Source organism: Heteronotia binoei, chromosome 6 (assembly GCF_032191835.1).
Source record: "Heteronotia binoei isolate CCM8104 ecotype False Entrance Well chromosome 6, APGP_CSIRO_Hbin_v1, whole genome shotgun sequence".
Taxonomy (NCBI): domain Eukaryota; kingdom Metazoa; phylum Chordata; class Lepidosauria; order Squamata; family Gekkonidae; genus Heteronotia; species Heteronotia binoei.
Window position 1 is genome coordinate 55,177,230 of NC_083228.1, and position 16,713 is coordinate 55,193,942.

Genomic DNA, 16,713 nt, shown 5'->3' on the forward strand with positions numbered 1-16,713 from the left:
GCCCGCCTCTGCCCCGGGGAGCCTAGATCAGGCCCTGCAGGCTATTGCAACATGGCTTAGGCTGAGTGGGCTGAAGCTGAACCCAGCGAAGACAGAGGTTCTCTGTGTGGGTCGTGGCGCTCTGGGGAAGGAAATATCTCTCCCGACCTTTGACGGTGCGCCGCTGAAGGCGGCGCAGCGGGTAAAGAGCTTGGGTGTTTTACTGGAGCCTTCATTATCAATGGAGGCCCAGATAACAGCCACTGCCAAGTCAGCATTTTTTCATCTGAAGCGGGCGAGGCAGTTGGCCCCTTTCCTAGAGCGCCGGGACCTAGCAACGGTGATCCATGTGACAGTCACCTCAAGATTGGACTACTGTAACGCCCTCTACATGGGGCTGCCTCTGTGCCGGACCCGGAGATTGCAGCTAGTGCAGAACGCGGCGGCCAGGCTGCTGCTTGGCCTCCCAAGATGGGAGCATATACGGCCGGGGCTACGCGAACTGCACTGGTTGCCGATTGTATACCGGGTCCAGTACAAAGTGCTGGTGATTACCTTTAAAGCCCTATATGGCCGAGGACCGACCTACCTGAGGGACCATCTCTCCCCGTATGAGCCCCAGAGAGCACTGAGGTCAGTAGGTAAAAACAGATTGACCACCCCTGGGCCAAAAGAAGTTAAACTTCGGACTACCTATGCACAGGCCTTCTCTACCGCGGCCCCATGCTTGTGGAATCAACTCCCAGAGGAGGTGCGGGCCCTGCAGAACCTTGATCAGTTCCGCAGGGCCTGCAAGACCACCCTTTTCAAACAGGCATTCATGAACGGCTGACCAAGTCCACAAAGAAACATCAAAATGTTCCAATCTGGAGATCCGCCATCATTACATAAATTGACAGGCATAGCGTCGATCAATAACAGTACTGCCAGATTTAACTTAATGTTTTTAGACTTAGTAACTGTTTTAACTAATGTATTAATCGGTTTTGGGTTAATTTAATGTTTTGTTAAATGTATTGTTATTTTGCTGTTGTTAGCCGCCCTGAGCCTGCTTGGCGGGGGAGGGCGGGATATAAATAAAATTTTACTTACTTACTACTTACTTACTTACTAATAATAAATATGATTGGTTCCAAATGCAACAAATAAAGAGCTTGGTGGAAAAGGATATTAAAACTGAAGGAATAAGAAAAGAGCAAACAGAAATGGGAAAAGTTCTGCTTGGAGACAATGAAAAATTAATTTCAAAATTATATAAATTACTCTTAAAATGGTCTACGGAAGATGAAGTAGTGAAATCTCAAATGATTAAATGCGCAATTAATGTAAATAAAGAAATACAGATAGAAACTTGGGAATATTTGTGGAAGAATTCTATAAAGCTTTCGACATGTCAGAGTATTAAAGAGAACTGTTTCAAAATGATGTACAGATGGTATATGACTCCTAAAAAGTTGGCAAAGATGAACAATAAGATGCCAGACAGATGTTGGAAATGTAAAAAACATGAAGGTTCTTTCTACCATATGTGGTGGACTTGTGAAAAAGCAAAAAAGTATTGGCAGATGATTCAACAAGAAATTTCTAGGATCTTGGGATACGAATTTAAGAAAGTTGCAGATACTTTTCTGTTGCTATTACAAATGTAAAAATTTCCAAAAGAAGATAGAACTATAATCTGGTACTTGCTTTCAGCTGCTAGGACATTGTATGTGCAGTTGTGGAAGCAAGAAAAAATACCAGAAAAATGGGATTGGATTGTAAAAGTTATGACATGGAGTGAAATGGACAAATTAACAAGAATTTTAAGAGACTATGACTTAGAAGTTTTTAAGATGGAGTGGAACAAGTTTAGAAGATATGTAGAAAAAGAGTGGAAAATAAAAGGACATTGGACAATTTTTGATAATGATTAAGTCTTAGAAGGAAGAAGAATATTAACTTTTGTTTTTATTAGTTAAGGGTACCTTTAAATGTTAGTATTTTAAGTAAATAACATCGGGGGGGGGGGTCAAGTAACAGGGAGAGGGGAGGTTAGAAAGTAATATATGGGATAGATAAAAAAAAGTTATTAACGATGCAAGAAATAGATATTGTTACCATATGTTACTAAATAAAATTGTTTTAAACAAGATATTATCCAACAGGTGACTGTGCTACTTGTGCTGACCTTTATCCCCTAAGTTATAAGACTTTAATACTTTGAGAAACTTTAAGTCCTTCCTAAGCAAAGACGTCTGGATCCTGCTCGCCAAACGAATGTACATCTGTTGTCTGGAAAGGCCTATTAATGATCTCATCATATTATTCTCATAATTTTATTCACAAGAACAAATTTATTCCCTGAGATATGCTCCAATTTCTTGCTAAGTCCTTGAAATATTTCTGAAATCAAGCCCAACAGTTAATGTACATGGCTATACATTAAGTCCAGAAATGTACAATTATTCCCTTCACAATTTTAGCCTCTGCTTATTTTTCATTCTTAGATCCCTTTGGGTAGCTTTTCCCTCTTTGTTTAAATTTGCCAATGACCTTATATGGCAATAATGTGAGCTATACTGTAAATAGCCATACAGCATACTGTGCAATTCCAATGCTGAAGGAACTTCAAGCAAAAATATCCAAATTTTTCAAATTAAGCACTCTGGAATGCCTTCTGAGAGAACAATACAACAATAAGAAAATTATGCAAAAATGCCTGAGAGGACCCAAAACTATACAGATCAGACTCCTTGTGATACTGTGATTATAGATTGAATTCCTATTTTTAATGCCCTTGTTTTCAAAAGAAAAAGACATACTAATGAGGAAAACTGTAGCACTGTACAAATTAGCACTTTTACTGGGACATGAGCTTTCATAGCAATATAGGTGCTATGCACCTATAGCACAGCAGCTTCAAGGCTATATGACATAATAAAGTTCATTTTATTTAACTATTTATACCCTACTTTTCTCACCAGTGTGGATCCAAAGCCACTTATGACACTGTTCTCCCCTTCTCCATTTTAACCTCAAACTGCGAGTAGGTGTGCCATTTGCCTTCTAACAGCAGATAAACCCTCAGGTGCAATTTCTTGTCCTTGAGAAAAGGAGGAATGGAAAATGGCCTCCACAGTGATGCCCTAGGAATTTTCCCATGTCTGTCTGGGTCTTTACCATAGAGATTAGGAGAAACTCCTACAGCATCACCTGAAAGTGATGTCACATTGTCCGCAAACTCCACCCCCCAGATATAGGGTGGCCAGACCGTCCCGGTCTCCCGGGACTTTCCCGGTTCTGGCCCCCAATTCCCGGCTCCCGGGCTGGCTATACCGGGACCATTAGAAGTCCCGGTATAGCCAGCGGGGAGCCGGCGGGCCGCGCGCGCGGGCGGGGAAGGCGGGGAGTGAGGGAGCCAGCGCGCGCGGCCCGCCGGCTCCCCGCTGGCTATACCGGGACTTCTAATGGGACTATACCGGGACTTCTAATGAAGCAGCCTGTCAGTCACTTCCGGGTTCCTGTCCTGCATCTCGACCTGTGTTATTGGTGACAGGCTGCTTCGGCGTGCCGCTGCGTCGGCCCCCTGGGTCCCACAACGATGGGACCGATGCCACAGGGACGGGCTCGAAACACTCTATAACCCCTCAAAAGAACAGCAGTCTAGCTCGCTTCCCCCGAGCCCTGCCGCCATAAGCTTCAAGGGGGCTCATTTTGCGGCATCTCCCGGCGGGAGGGTGGCACCCGCACGGGACACATATCAAATGAAAGAGGGGGCGCAGGGCTATCAGAAACAGCTGGCGGAGGGAGTCGGGAGACCACCCCACTGGGGGATCCACACCCCGAAAGTGACGAAGGTGGCGCAGATAGAGCCAACAGAGCAAACAGGACAAAATAAATAGGCTGCATTATGCAGCACAGTCTCACTGGAATCTCACTGGAATCTGACTGGCTTCTCAGCGTGGAACCCGTTCTCTCTAGTCTTCTCACTTTGAAAAAAGTAAAAAAAGAGTTTTATTTAACTTTACTTCCCCCTTTCCCTCTCTATAAATAATCTTGGTGTTTCCGGCGGTGATATTTGGGGGATTTTTGGGGACATCACAGGAAGTGCTGTGAAGTCACTTCCTGTTTCTGGCAGTGGCATTTGGGGGAAATGCTGTCATTTTGGGGAAATGATGTCACAGGAAGTGATGTCACTTCCTGCTTCCGGCAGGTGGCGTGGGGGGGGGGAATGATGTCACAGGAAGTGATGTCACTTCCTGTTTCCGGCAGGTGGCGCGAGGGAAATGATGTCACAGGAAGTGATGTCACTTCCTGTTTCAGGCGGTGGCATGACATCACCGGAAGTGACGTCACTGGAAGTGACATCACTTCCTATTTCCGGCGGCGCGCGCGCACCCCTACCTTCCCCCCCCCAAAAGGTGTCTCTGCCTGGCCTTCAGACATTATGGCCACCCTACCCAGATACCTCAAAATCTCCAAGCAGGGTGACACAGAACAACTGGCTTGAAGTAACTCTGTGAGCTTCCATGGCAGTGTGGTGATCTGGACTTGTGTCTCTCAGATCCTAATCAACCATTACGCTGAATGCAGTTACTTTTAAATTTCAGTAGTTAATACTATTTATAATTTATATATACAATAGAAGCATATTACTTCTTGATTATCCTTCAGAACTGCACATTAAAAATGCTTTCAGGAAAAGTAGATCTGTTACATTGTCTTACAAGGAGTCTGAAGCAAATGCCAAAGTGGAAAAATGATGCTGGAATGGGAAAATTCACTAAGTTCTTTATTCCAGATCTTTCCTGCAAAATCAATTTTGGTTAACAATTCACATTTTTTCTGGGTACATTCAGTGTTAAAGCCTTACATTGAGAACACATTCTGCAAAGTGAAATATGATCTCCAGAATTTTCTCCCAATGAAAAAAGTGCAGCTCTCATTCTGAAACTTCTGACAGTAACTTTCTGATCTCACCTATGTCATGAGCTCAAGTGTCATAGATTTTCCAGAAGATTTCACCAGGATGGTAACCACTGCTGTCAAAGTTTTTCTAAGATTTGGCTATAGAGCACATCAAATTCTGAGTTTTATAGCAATGCTTGTAATGCATTTGACCTTGTTTCTCCTCCCCTCCCCCCTTTCAAGCTTCCTTTATATACTGTAGGGTTGCCAAGTCCAATTCAATGTCTGGGGACTTTGGGGATGGAGTCAGGAGAGTTTGGGGGTGGAGCCAAGAGCAAGGTTGTGACAAGCAGGACTGAACTCCAAAGGAAGTTCTGGCCATCACATTTAAAGGGACCGCACACTTTTTATATGCCTTCTAGGGTTGCCAAGTCCAATTCAAGAAATATCTGGGGACTTTGGGGGTGGAGCCAGGAGACTTTGGGGGTAGAGCCAGGAGACATTGGGGAGGAGCCAGGAGCAAGGGTGTGACAAGCATAATTGAACTCCAAGGGAGTTCTGGCCATCACATTTAAAGGGACAGCACACCTTTTTAAATGTCTTCCTTCCATAGGAAATAATGAAGGATAGGGGCACTTTCTTTTGAGGCTCATAGAATTGGACCCCCTGGTCCAATCGTTTTGAAACTTGGGGAATACTTTGGGGAGAGGCACTAGATACTATACTGAAAATTTGGTGCCTCTACCTCAAAAAACAGCTCCCCCAGAGCCCCCGAAACCTCCAGATCAATTCCCCATTATACCCTATCGATCTCCACATAGGGAATAATAAAGTGCCCAGCAGACGTTTCCCTCCCTCCCTGTCTGGCGACTCTGAAGCAAGGGGTGGCCTCTCTACTCACGAGTTGCTGCCAACTTCTTCAAAGTAACACAGACACACCATCCCAAGAGGAAACCTTTCAATCAGAGACTGAAGCCTCCGGAGGTGCAAACGCACATGGTCCTCTGGGGGTGGGGCTTCTCCCCGCCGGCCTGCTGACTGGGGGCGGGAAGGAGCCTGGGAAAGCGGAAGAACTCCCGCTGGGACCTGGGGATTGGCAAACCTAATGTCTTTTCTCCATTGGGAATAGTGATGGATAGGGGCACCTTCTTTGGGGGCTTATAGAATTGGATCCCCTCGTTCAAACTTTTTGAAACTTGGAGGTTATTTTGGGGAGACGCACTGGATGCTATGCTGCAAATTCGGTGCCTCTACCTCAAAAAACAACCCTTTGAGAGCCCCATATACCCATGGATCTATTCTTCATTATACTCTATGGGAATTGGTCTCCATAGGGAATAGTGAGCCGCCCAGCAGACATTTCCGTCCCCCCCCCCCCGGCTTTCTGATGACCCTGAAGCAGGGGAAGGGCCTCCAAAGGATCCCCTGCCCCCACCTGGGGATTGGCAACCCTAATATACTGAGGAAACTCAGATGTTTGCCATGCATGACCCTATGAATAGGATCTGTTGACTGAGGTAACAAGATATCAAAGCAGGAGCACTCCTTCCTTTCCCTCTTTCCCTTCATCCAACAGACTTGTCTGGCTCGAACCCTCTCAGGCCCCACTCGGCTTGGGAGGCAGCAACTGAAGGAGGCTGACAGGTGGTGGTGCTAATGGCATGCTTCAGAACCAATGACAGACCATGCTTTGCCACAGAAGTGGAAGTCTTCCATTACTGAGCCATGCACAAGTGTGTGAAGGGAGAAACATGCAAAGATGATACCCTGGTCTTATTCCTGTAAAAACTTTAAGCTAAAGCCATTGTTTGTTATTGCTGCATAAAACTGCAGCCCTTGTGTCATGAAGCCTGTGAAATATCCCCAAGGGAAGACCTACATTAGCTGAAGTGGCTTAAATATAAAGCAAACTGTCTTTTTTTTGCAAATGCAACTAATATAAAATATTAATTATAGCTAATGATTACTGAATATTGCAGTTAAGTACCACTGGACTTGATTCAACAATGCTTAAGGACTAATTTAGGAATATACCAAATAAGAGCTGATCACATTCATGTGGAGTTGAAATCACAGCATACTTTCTCCATTGTCATCTCAATACTCTTAAAACAACAAACTAATCTGGTAGGGTGTGGGCAGGAAAAGGAATGTAGTGTATGCCTGAACAGGCATGATAATCACTTCTGCAGTTGCTCTCCTGGCTAGAACGGTAGAAACTTCAGCATCTAGCAATGCTGTCCTCTGGCTTTTTAAAAAAAAATGTTTGGACAATCCACTATATCAGTTTCTTAAAAGAATTAGAGAAAAATTTGACCAAGCAGAAAAATTGGCATGCACACAAAAATAGGAGAATGTGATTCCTTCAATAGGGCAAACTATCCATTATATGGACAGCAAGGGTTGGAAGTTTGTTCGCATGATGCCCAAACATGGCTAGTTTGAACAGAACAGCATTTTCCCAAATCATCTTTAAACATACAAATACAAAAACAACTTTGAAACCTACATTTATTTTCACAACAGAGGCATGTATCCAGCTAGGTGGTTTCTTGGAACAGCATTTTCATCAGCAGAAGATTAGGCAGTGATTGCCACCTATTCCCCACACCACCACCCTCGGCTCACTAATGCAGACATCCATTTTTCCCCTTTTGCTGTTTCCGTTTGTCAGCTGGTTCCCAAGAGCAGAATTTGTGGAGGAGGGGGAGGGGATGACAGTGGACTGCAATATGAGGGGAAGAGACTAAGTCCCACTCCTCCACAAAGTCTATGGATGGTATCTCTTATTTGCACATATATAATTTTAAAACTCTATCTAAAAAGCAAAAAAAAAAAGCAGTTATGAAGTATCATAAAGGGAACAAATATCCTTCATAGCTTTGGAAGAACAAGTATAATTTTAAAACTGGAGAGAGATTTTAATGGATAACTAGCACTACAAGGACGAACAGTGATCAAGCTACACCAGGCACAGTAGGGTTGCCAGCTCTGGGTTGAGGAATTCCTGGAGATTCTGGAGGTAAAGCATGGGGACAGTGGGGTTTGGGAAGGGGAGAGACCTGCAAGGGGTGTAATGCCATAAACTCTGCCCTCCAAAGTAGACATTTTCTCCAAGGGAACTGATCTCTGTGACCTGGAAACCAGTTGTTATCCCAAGAGATTTCCAGCTAACATCTGGAGGTTGGCAACCCTAGGGCCTAGGATATGTAAGACTTTTTAGAAAGAGTTACTTTCTATAAAACATTTCTTTATCTACCTTTATTAGTCATTTATCACCCTTACTAGTCATTCAGCAAACCTATACACCACCTCTTCAGAAATCTACTTGACAGACTGTACAATTATGATTGCTGCTCACCTTTGTATCACCAAATCAAGATACAAAATTTATACTTAGCAATACTGGCATTAATCTACCACATATCTTCATAATCTAATCAATATTAAGGTTGCAGAGCCCCCTGTTACACAGTACTATCCTTTCTCACAGCCCCTGCAGTATAAGAACATAGGGGTTTATATTTCACCTGTTCACTCTAATCCAGGGGTTTCAAGCATGCAGCCTGAGGGTCAGATCAGGCCCCCAGAGCGCTCCTGTCAGGTTTGTGAGCAACTCATTGTCATCTGCTTCTTCTCTCTCTCTTGCTTCCTTCTGCATCACAGCTTGCTTTGCCAGACTTGTTCAGTTGCACAGGAACTACGAAGCAAAGCCTCTATTTTCTCCATTGGTTCACCAGAACATGAAGTAACTTATGTACAAAAGCTTGCAATGCCCAGCCATTTCATATTTTCCCTGGGTCTTAGGCTCGAAGCACTTAACGTAAGATTTCTGTACTGAATGTCAATCAATCAAAAGCAAGTTTGCAACTTACAGATACACACCTGAACAACACCTGAACAGCACACTCAAGATTGCTATAGCACAGACATTACTACAGCCCAGATTCTGATGCAATAATTCAGAGCAAAGAGGTGACAGTTATCAAAAACTCTTAAATAAAATATTGCAAGAGTGCTAATCTTTTAAGCATATTTTAAGATTTTTTTTAAAAAAAATCTTTGTTTGTGTGTGTCATTTATAAAGTTTATATTTCTAGTACCTGGAATTGCATTTTATGACCCACATGGCCCGGCCTGCCAAGGTCTCATTTATGTCAGATCCGGTCCTTATGAGCTTGACACTCCTGCTCTAATTCATGCTTTTGTAATCTCACATCTGTATTACTGTAATCCACGCTATGCTGGGTTTTTCTTGAAGACAACCCAGAACCTGTAGCTGGTCCAGAATGTGGCAGTCCAATTAGTTTCAGAGGATACACAATGGCAACATATCTCATTTACTCTAAAACAGCTACTGACTTTCAATTGATTTCTGAGAACCATTCAAGGTGCTGGTTATCCCTTTTGCATTCTAAGGAAAGGTAGAGATCAGATATTTAAATAAAATATAAACAGATAAATGAAATAATTATCATCACTGTTAGACTCCACAGAGTATAATAGTTCTGCAATTTCTTGAATTTTAGATTTTTCTTTCCATCTAGATATATCCAAGTGGGCAGCCGTGTTGGTCTGAAGTAGCAGAACAAAATAGAAGTCAATTGCACCTTTAAGACCAACTTAGTTTTATTCAGAACGTAAGCTTTCATGTGCATGCACACTTCTTCAAACGAGGAATGAGGTACAGTAAGCAGAGCCACATATAGCTGGTGGGATTTGGAATCGTGGTAACTTTTAACTTTGTACCATTATTCCAAACCCCATCAGCTATATGTGGCTCTGCTTACTGTACCTCATTCCTCGTCTGAAGAAGCGTGCATGCACACGAAAGCTTACGTTCTGAATAAAACTAAGTTGATCTTAGAGGTGCAGTCTACTCCTATTTTGTTCTATTCCTTCCATCTAGTTATAGAGATGTTTCCCTTGATTGTAGTAGTTGCCAGGAGCAGACTGAATCATAGTTGGCCACAATGACATACACAAGTATGGGAGTTTGAATGCTTCTTTCTCTATTTATGCATGGCAATCTAATTAGATGCTTCCAGGTACACACACACACATACATAAAAATACCCCCCAAAAAGTGTAACTTAGACTATTCAGCCGTGGGGAACTGAAATATTGCAACCCTAGCTATGTAATACATTGGAACAATTTATTTTGGTACATATATTTCAGAAGCTGTTACTTTGGGTGAGAAGAAGAATACTGCAAATTTATACCCCGCCCTTCTCTCTGAATCAGAGACTCAAAGCAGCTTACAATCTCCTATATCTTCTCCCCCCACGACAGACACCCTGTAAGGCAGGTGGGGCTGAGAGAGCTCTCACAGAAGCTGCCCTTTCAAGGACAACTCCTAGGAGAGCCATGGCTGACTCAAGGCCATTCCAGCAGCTGCAAATGGAGGAGTGGGGAATCAAACCCGGTTCTCCCAGATAAGAGTCTGTGCACTTTACCACTACACCAAACTGGCTCTCACCATTTAGGAAATTCATCTTCAGGAGTAATCTCTTGTTCATTATGCAAATTATGGTCATTCCAAAATAATATGAAAAACAAGAATTGTGAATGTGTCACACAATTATCCACCATCACTCCTCCACCCTGGTTTGAGCCCAATATTTCTCTGTCTCTAAAGTCTAAAAATTCTACGCAAAAACAACTTATGTTGTTACAGTACAAAATTATGCTTTAAATTTTAGTTACATATTGGGAAAGACAGTTGAGAAATCCTGTTGAAATACTACTCCTTGTTGGAGCAGATGGTTAAATATATCAGTCCCTGTCACAATTTGACCACTTAAAAGGACACCCATGGCCCAGATCACACAGAGCTTCCTCATAGTTATGAACAATGTATTAATAGTGCACCAGCAGCACACTGGGGGATGGAGCAACAGTGGCCCTTGAGAAACAAACACATAGATATAATATCCTGACTGGACAGATGGAGAGACAACTCTGGGCTCCCATTACACTCTGCCATCTGGAAGACATTTAGCACAAAATGACCCCATCCTCATACAATACTTCTCTCACACCCACACTCCCATCATCTATCAGAACTGGAGGCCATCCCTTAAGGATAAAAATAACGAAACAGCAAAAAGTTACAAAAAGGGGCTCTGAAGTTCAGTTCAATATTGCTAAATATGGAAACTTGTTGAAGACTCCATTGTAACAACTGGGGAGTTATAAACACACATACACAAAGGAGAACATATTCTGGCACAACCATGGGGCAGAAATACAAAAGACACATACAAATGTGTAACAAGGATATTTTAAACATAATGTCACAAAACAGCTGTTGATTAATGCTGTATAAAAGCCTAGACAACAAGAGATGTAATGTGGTCGCATAAGATAAACAATGCTGAATAAAACAGCTTCATAAAATATAGCTTTCCTCTGTTCTGTTGACCAAATAGCAACAATATGGTTGTGTAAAAATTGAACCCAGCAAAACAATCCTTCACCTTGTCCTCTCACATGAGCAGGACCTGTTTGTCATTTCAGTTATAATCTCTTCACTGAGGCCACTTCACACGAAACTTTCCTATACTGGTTCTGCTTCAGTAGAGGAAACAATGTGCACACTACCACATATGATGAATGCACACTTCTTTTCTTCAATGAGCATAAAGTCACATGTGGCCCATCCAATTGGAAAACCATCCTCTTTGAAGTTGTCTTCAAGTCCATTGTCGGTTTGCACTTTTGAATGACTGTTCCAAGTCAAGACCCAGAAAGATAGCTCTCAGCTCATCAACCCCTCCGATACCTTTATGTTCAATCTTGTCACTCTGGCAGATGTGTACTAGTGGGTAAGCAGAGCATTACGTAATTGCCTCCACTCGCCATCTGCTGGGGGAGTGCTTTTAAATTTCCATCTGGAAATGCATGCAGTATTGCTCAGAGACCCATTCTGGCGTATTATAAATCAGGGTAAGATGATAACTGACCCATCCCAAATTACCCCTTCTCCATCCAGGCCTCTTTAGGACTTGCTTATTGCCATAGATCCACTGCTAATCTGCAGAACAGGCAATTTATCTGACCCAAGTTGCCCACACTAAAATATAACAAACAAAACACCATTTGTGAACCAGTGTTAATAATGGTATAGTGGTAAAAATGCACTCATCTGAAGAGTAGCAAATTTTGCAGTTTTGATTTATTGTGATGGAAAGAGATCTAGAGAAACTGCAAAAACCAGACACTGAAATTATTTTCAAAGGATTAAATCAGCTGCCTTTTCCTGTCTCTACCTCCTTCCTTTCTCAGCATAAGGCTGAAGCTTGAGACTGCCTCTCCAAGTTAATATTTGGTTCCAATGCACAGATGCAGAAATTACCCAAGTCTTGATATTCTAGAGAGTATCTACAGTACAGACAAGCTACAGAACAGGCAATGAAGAAACTACATAAGCTCCCTATGTGTTTGAAAGCCACAGACTCATCCATGAGCAGATGGTAAAAAAGCAGAGAAGCTCTTTGCTCCCCAAGTTCAGCATAAGATCAATGCCTTACTACTATTCCCTTTACATAACACTCTCATTATACACTCACACACTCCTTTATCACATTCCCTTATTCTTTACTTTCTTGTTTTAATGTGTATGGGAACTGGCTATGTAGTTAATCCCAATTTTTCCAGGTCTTCACTTTCCCAGATGTCCAAGTAGCGAGAGAGAGAGATATCACAAAGTCTAACACATGTCTGAATGCTATAGACAACTGTCTTTCCAGTGCAGGCACAGCACCTTAGGGCCAAACAAAAATGAGGCACAGGGAAATAAATCCATATGGGCTGTAGCCTAGGTGGGCCAGTAGGTGGAGCAGTATTTTGCCCCCCCCCCCCCCAAGAATGTTTTGGAGATGGGAACAGTGACTTTTAATCTGTGACATAGAATGGGAATTTGTTTTCAGGCAAATTTCTGGATCAAAGGAACTGACTCCTCTCTGGCTGTCCCTGCTTCCCCCTTCCCTGCAAACTGGTTAAGTAGATGTTGAAACACTCCCTAGTGAAGAAGGCTTCCTATAGCACAGGGGGCCATGACTAAATGATGCTGCAATCCTTCCAAGTGAGGCCAGACTCTATCCTAACTTGATCTCTTTGTAGGTTCTTTTTTAAAAAGTTGAAAGCAGCTGTCCTCCTGAACAGATCAGGCACAGTGGTGTTGTGAGGCAGATGCAATAACTATGTCCCCAGGCCCTCTTCCCTATGCAATTTGTGTTGTGTCTCCTCAGGAGATATAGCAAATACTATACGAATTTCACAAAGGAATAAACATCCTCCCTCCAAATATACAAATATATAATACCCTCTGTACAATACATGCTTCAGATAACAGATTCTTCTTGATCTCTTATCAGTGCTGTAAATCAAGCCAAATGCAGGATCAGAAATTTTGGACGTGGGGGTATAACAACCTATCCTTGACTAATAAAAAACCTGAAACTTAATTTTTTTAGGCCAACCACTTGGCAAGCCAACTGTAAAACAAATTTAGCCAAAAGCAAAGTGTAATCAGATATTTTTACTAAACTGGAAAGAAATGGGGAAAAAATGGATTGTTGCTTTTTAAAAGATCAGCCATGAAAGTTCTAAACAACCTTGAACCAATTTACTTCCATTCTGCCTTGAATACATAAAAGTGCTGCTCCACACTTTTATTGTGCCACTCTACATGGGGCTGCCCTTGAACCTGATCCAGAAACTGCAACTAGTGCAAAATGCAGCAGCACACCTACTGATGGCAACAGTCATCTAGTGTTGCGGTAATTGCACTGGCAGCCAATTGAGTACCAGACTGGGTTCAAGGTTATGGTAACGGCCTTCAAAGCCCTACAAGATCCTCAATGCCCTACACAACCAGGGACCAATATATCTATGGGACCATCTCTCCCCATATATGCCCCAAAGAGCTTTACACTCAGCTAACCTTCTGCTAGTCCCTGGCTCAAAGGATGTCTAACTAGCCTCAAAAAGGGCCTTTTCTGCCCCAGCCCCAGCCTTGTGGAACATGCTCCCATTTGAAATCAGGGTCCTGCAGGACCTATTACAATTTTGCAAGGCTGTTCCACCAGGCCTTTGACTGAGGCAGCGGACATCAAATCCATCTCGGCCTCCCCTGCTTGCACTGCTCCCACAGTTCACATTGCTGGCAGTGCTTATAGTACCTATGATGTGCCCTGCTTAAAAAGATCAACATCTAACATTTAATCTGGCATCTTCAAGGAGGCATACTGAATTACCTGAATAATAGCCATTTACTATGATCAAACAGGACTTTGGCTCTTATGTGTCATTTTTTTGTTGCTTTGTTCAATTTGTTGGTTTTTGTTTTTTATGTTTTTAATCATACTACATGGAAGAAGAAGAAGAAGAAGAAGAAGAAGAAGAAGAAGAAGAAGAAGAAGAAGAAGAAGAAGAAGAAGAAGAAGAAGAAGAAGAAGAAGAAGAAGAAGAAGAAGATGATGATGATGATGATATTGGATTTATATCCTGCCCTCTACTCTGAAGAGTCTCAGAGCGGCTCACAATCTCCTTTACCTTCCTCCCCCACAACAAACACCCTGTAGCCTGCCCTGAGCCTGCTTGTGGGGGAGGGTGGGATATAAATCAAATAAATAAATAAATTGTTAGTCTATTGTAAAATTCTGTTGTTCTCCAGAGTCGTTTACCACACAAGTGCAATCAACATTCTGCAGGTTCCATGGTTTTTTAATGACTAGATGCCAAGAAGCAAAAACACCATAATAGTATATAAGTTACCAACCACTCCCAAAATGCAACCATTTGTAGTTATTACCAGGGCTTTGTTTGTAAAACAATCCCAGCAGGAACTCATTTGCATATTAGGCCACACCACCTGATATCACCATTGTTTTACATAGGGCTTTTTGTAGAAAAAGCCCAGCAGGAACTAATTTGCATACTAAGCCACACCCCAACACAAAGCCAGTCAGAACTCTGTTCCTGTGCGTTCCTGCTCCAAAAAAGCCCTGGTTATTACTGCCTGGTTGGTTTCAACCATTCAATGACGAATGGTGCAAGATTATCATTTGCTTACACAAGAAACACAACTATTTTCTTACTCTACCTTGATGCAGTCAGTTCAACAGAATCCAGAACAGCAACATGTCCATCAAAGACAGTAGTAGCTAGTGGCTCCTTAGAATGAACCACAGTAGGAACCGAATTGATGACATCATCAGGGACCGAAGAACTTGAAAAAATAAGATATGGAAAGTCATTAAAATGTCCTTTTGAAATGACAATTCTTTATAGTATCTATCAAAACTTGCAACCATATCTCTGGGCAATTTTTTGGGGGGGGTGGGGGCAGAGAGACTCTAAATAGCTACTAGAAAGTTCTTACTCAAATGCCTCTCCAACTTGTTCCTCTCACCAGCTTACAGTACTGCTCAGAACCTATCACTCCTTCCCAAGAATTACAAAGGGACATGGTGGAAGTGTAAAGAAGTAGATGGCATCTTTTGGCATATGCAGCAGTTGTGTAAAAAGACAAAAAAACCCCAAACCCTAGAATTTTCATACTAAAATTCACAAAATCTTAAAAATTAAATTTACCATGAAAGCCAAGAATATGGTATTGGGTACTCTACCAGAGAACATCCAAAAAATCTCAAAATTATTTAGCTATATAATAACAGCAACTAAAGTTACATTTGCAATGAAATGGAAAACAGAAGAGTATTCAAGCCAAGAGGATTAGAAAGATAAAATAGCCGAGTATGCAATAATGGCAAAATTTAATGAATTATGTAAATAGAAGGCCAATCACAAATTTCTAAAATAAATGGAAAGCTTATTACTCATACTCTACCTAAACTGGGGAGGAAAGACAGAAGTAATTGAAATGACATATATAAATTATTAACATTCTCAGATAACGTATTGAAAATGAGTGAAAAGAGAGGGAAAATAGATAATTAACACTTGTAATTTAGTTAACTATATGATTTTATATAGATTACTTACTGTTTGTTGATATACATGATTTTGTTTTCTTGTTTTTCTTTTTCCTTTTGTATTTTATTTGTATTTTTAAATAGTTTTTAAGAGGGATAATATTTATTTTATAACAGTAATTTCATTATATTATTGTTTGTTGTATAATTTTATTTAAAATATTGCTTAAAATGCCTGTTAGATATTATATGGGACAGTTTATGATTTGTTAATACTAATTAATATGAACTTATTATTTAATTATTATTAATTGATGCTTGGTAAGGTACTCACCATAAACTCCTACAGATTGGCACAGGCAGTTATCATTGGCTATCATAATGTATAGCATTGTTATATAATTATATAACAATTGTTATTTTTTGATGTTATGTTCATATCTAAATATTTAAATAACCAAATAAAAAATAAAGAGGAAAAGAAAAGAAGCTATCAGTCCTTCTCACAAGATTCCCTGGATAATTCTGGAGTCATGTGTACCTAAAAGTTGATTTAGCACCAGAATGTCTATCTGCATTACAATGGTTGAGTCCAGTGGCACCTTTAAGACCAACAATGTTTTATTCAAGGTATAAGCTGTTGTGTGCGATTTAGGGTTGCCATCCTCCAGATGGGGCCTGAAGATCTCCCTCTTTTACAATTGGTCCAGCTTGCAGAGATCAGTTTCCCTGGTCAAAACAGCTACTTTGAAGGGTGGACTCTATGACATTGTACCATGCTGAGACCACTCCCCAAACCCTCCAGACCCACCCCAAAAGTCTCCAAGTATTTTCCAATACAGACCTGGCAACCCCACTGTGCATGCACACTTCTTCAGATGGCTCTTCAAACTACCCACCT

The 16,713-nt window shown here is 41.6% G+C and overlaps 1 protein-coding gene across 9 annotated transcripts in view; it reads right to left on the reverse strand.

Moving 5' to 3' along the window:
* TACC2 (transforming acidic coiled-coil containing protein 2) overlaps positions 1-16,713 on the reverse strand; it is a 211,028-nt gene that overhangs the window by 128,467 nt on the left and 65,848 nt on the right. For all 9 annotated transcript variants that reach the window (XM_060241487.1, XM_060241490.1, XM_060241486.1 and 6 more), the window contains one exon: positions 14,981-15,106. In XM_060241487.1, the coding sequence (XP_060097470.1) occupies positions 14,981-15,106 (126 nt within the window). The remainder of the gene's footprint in view (positions 1-14,980; positions 15,107-16,713) is intronic.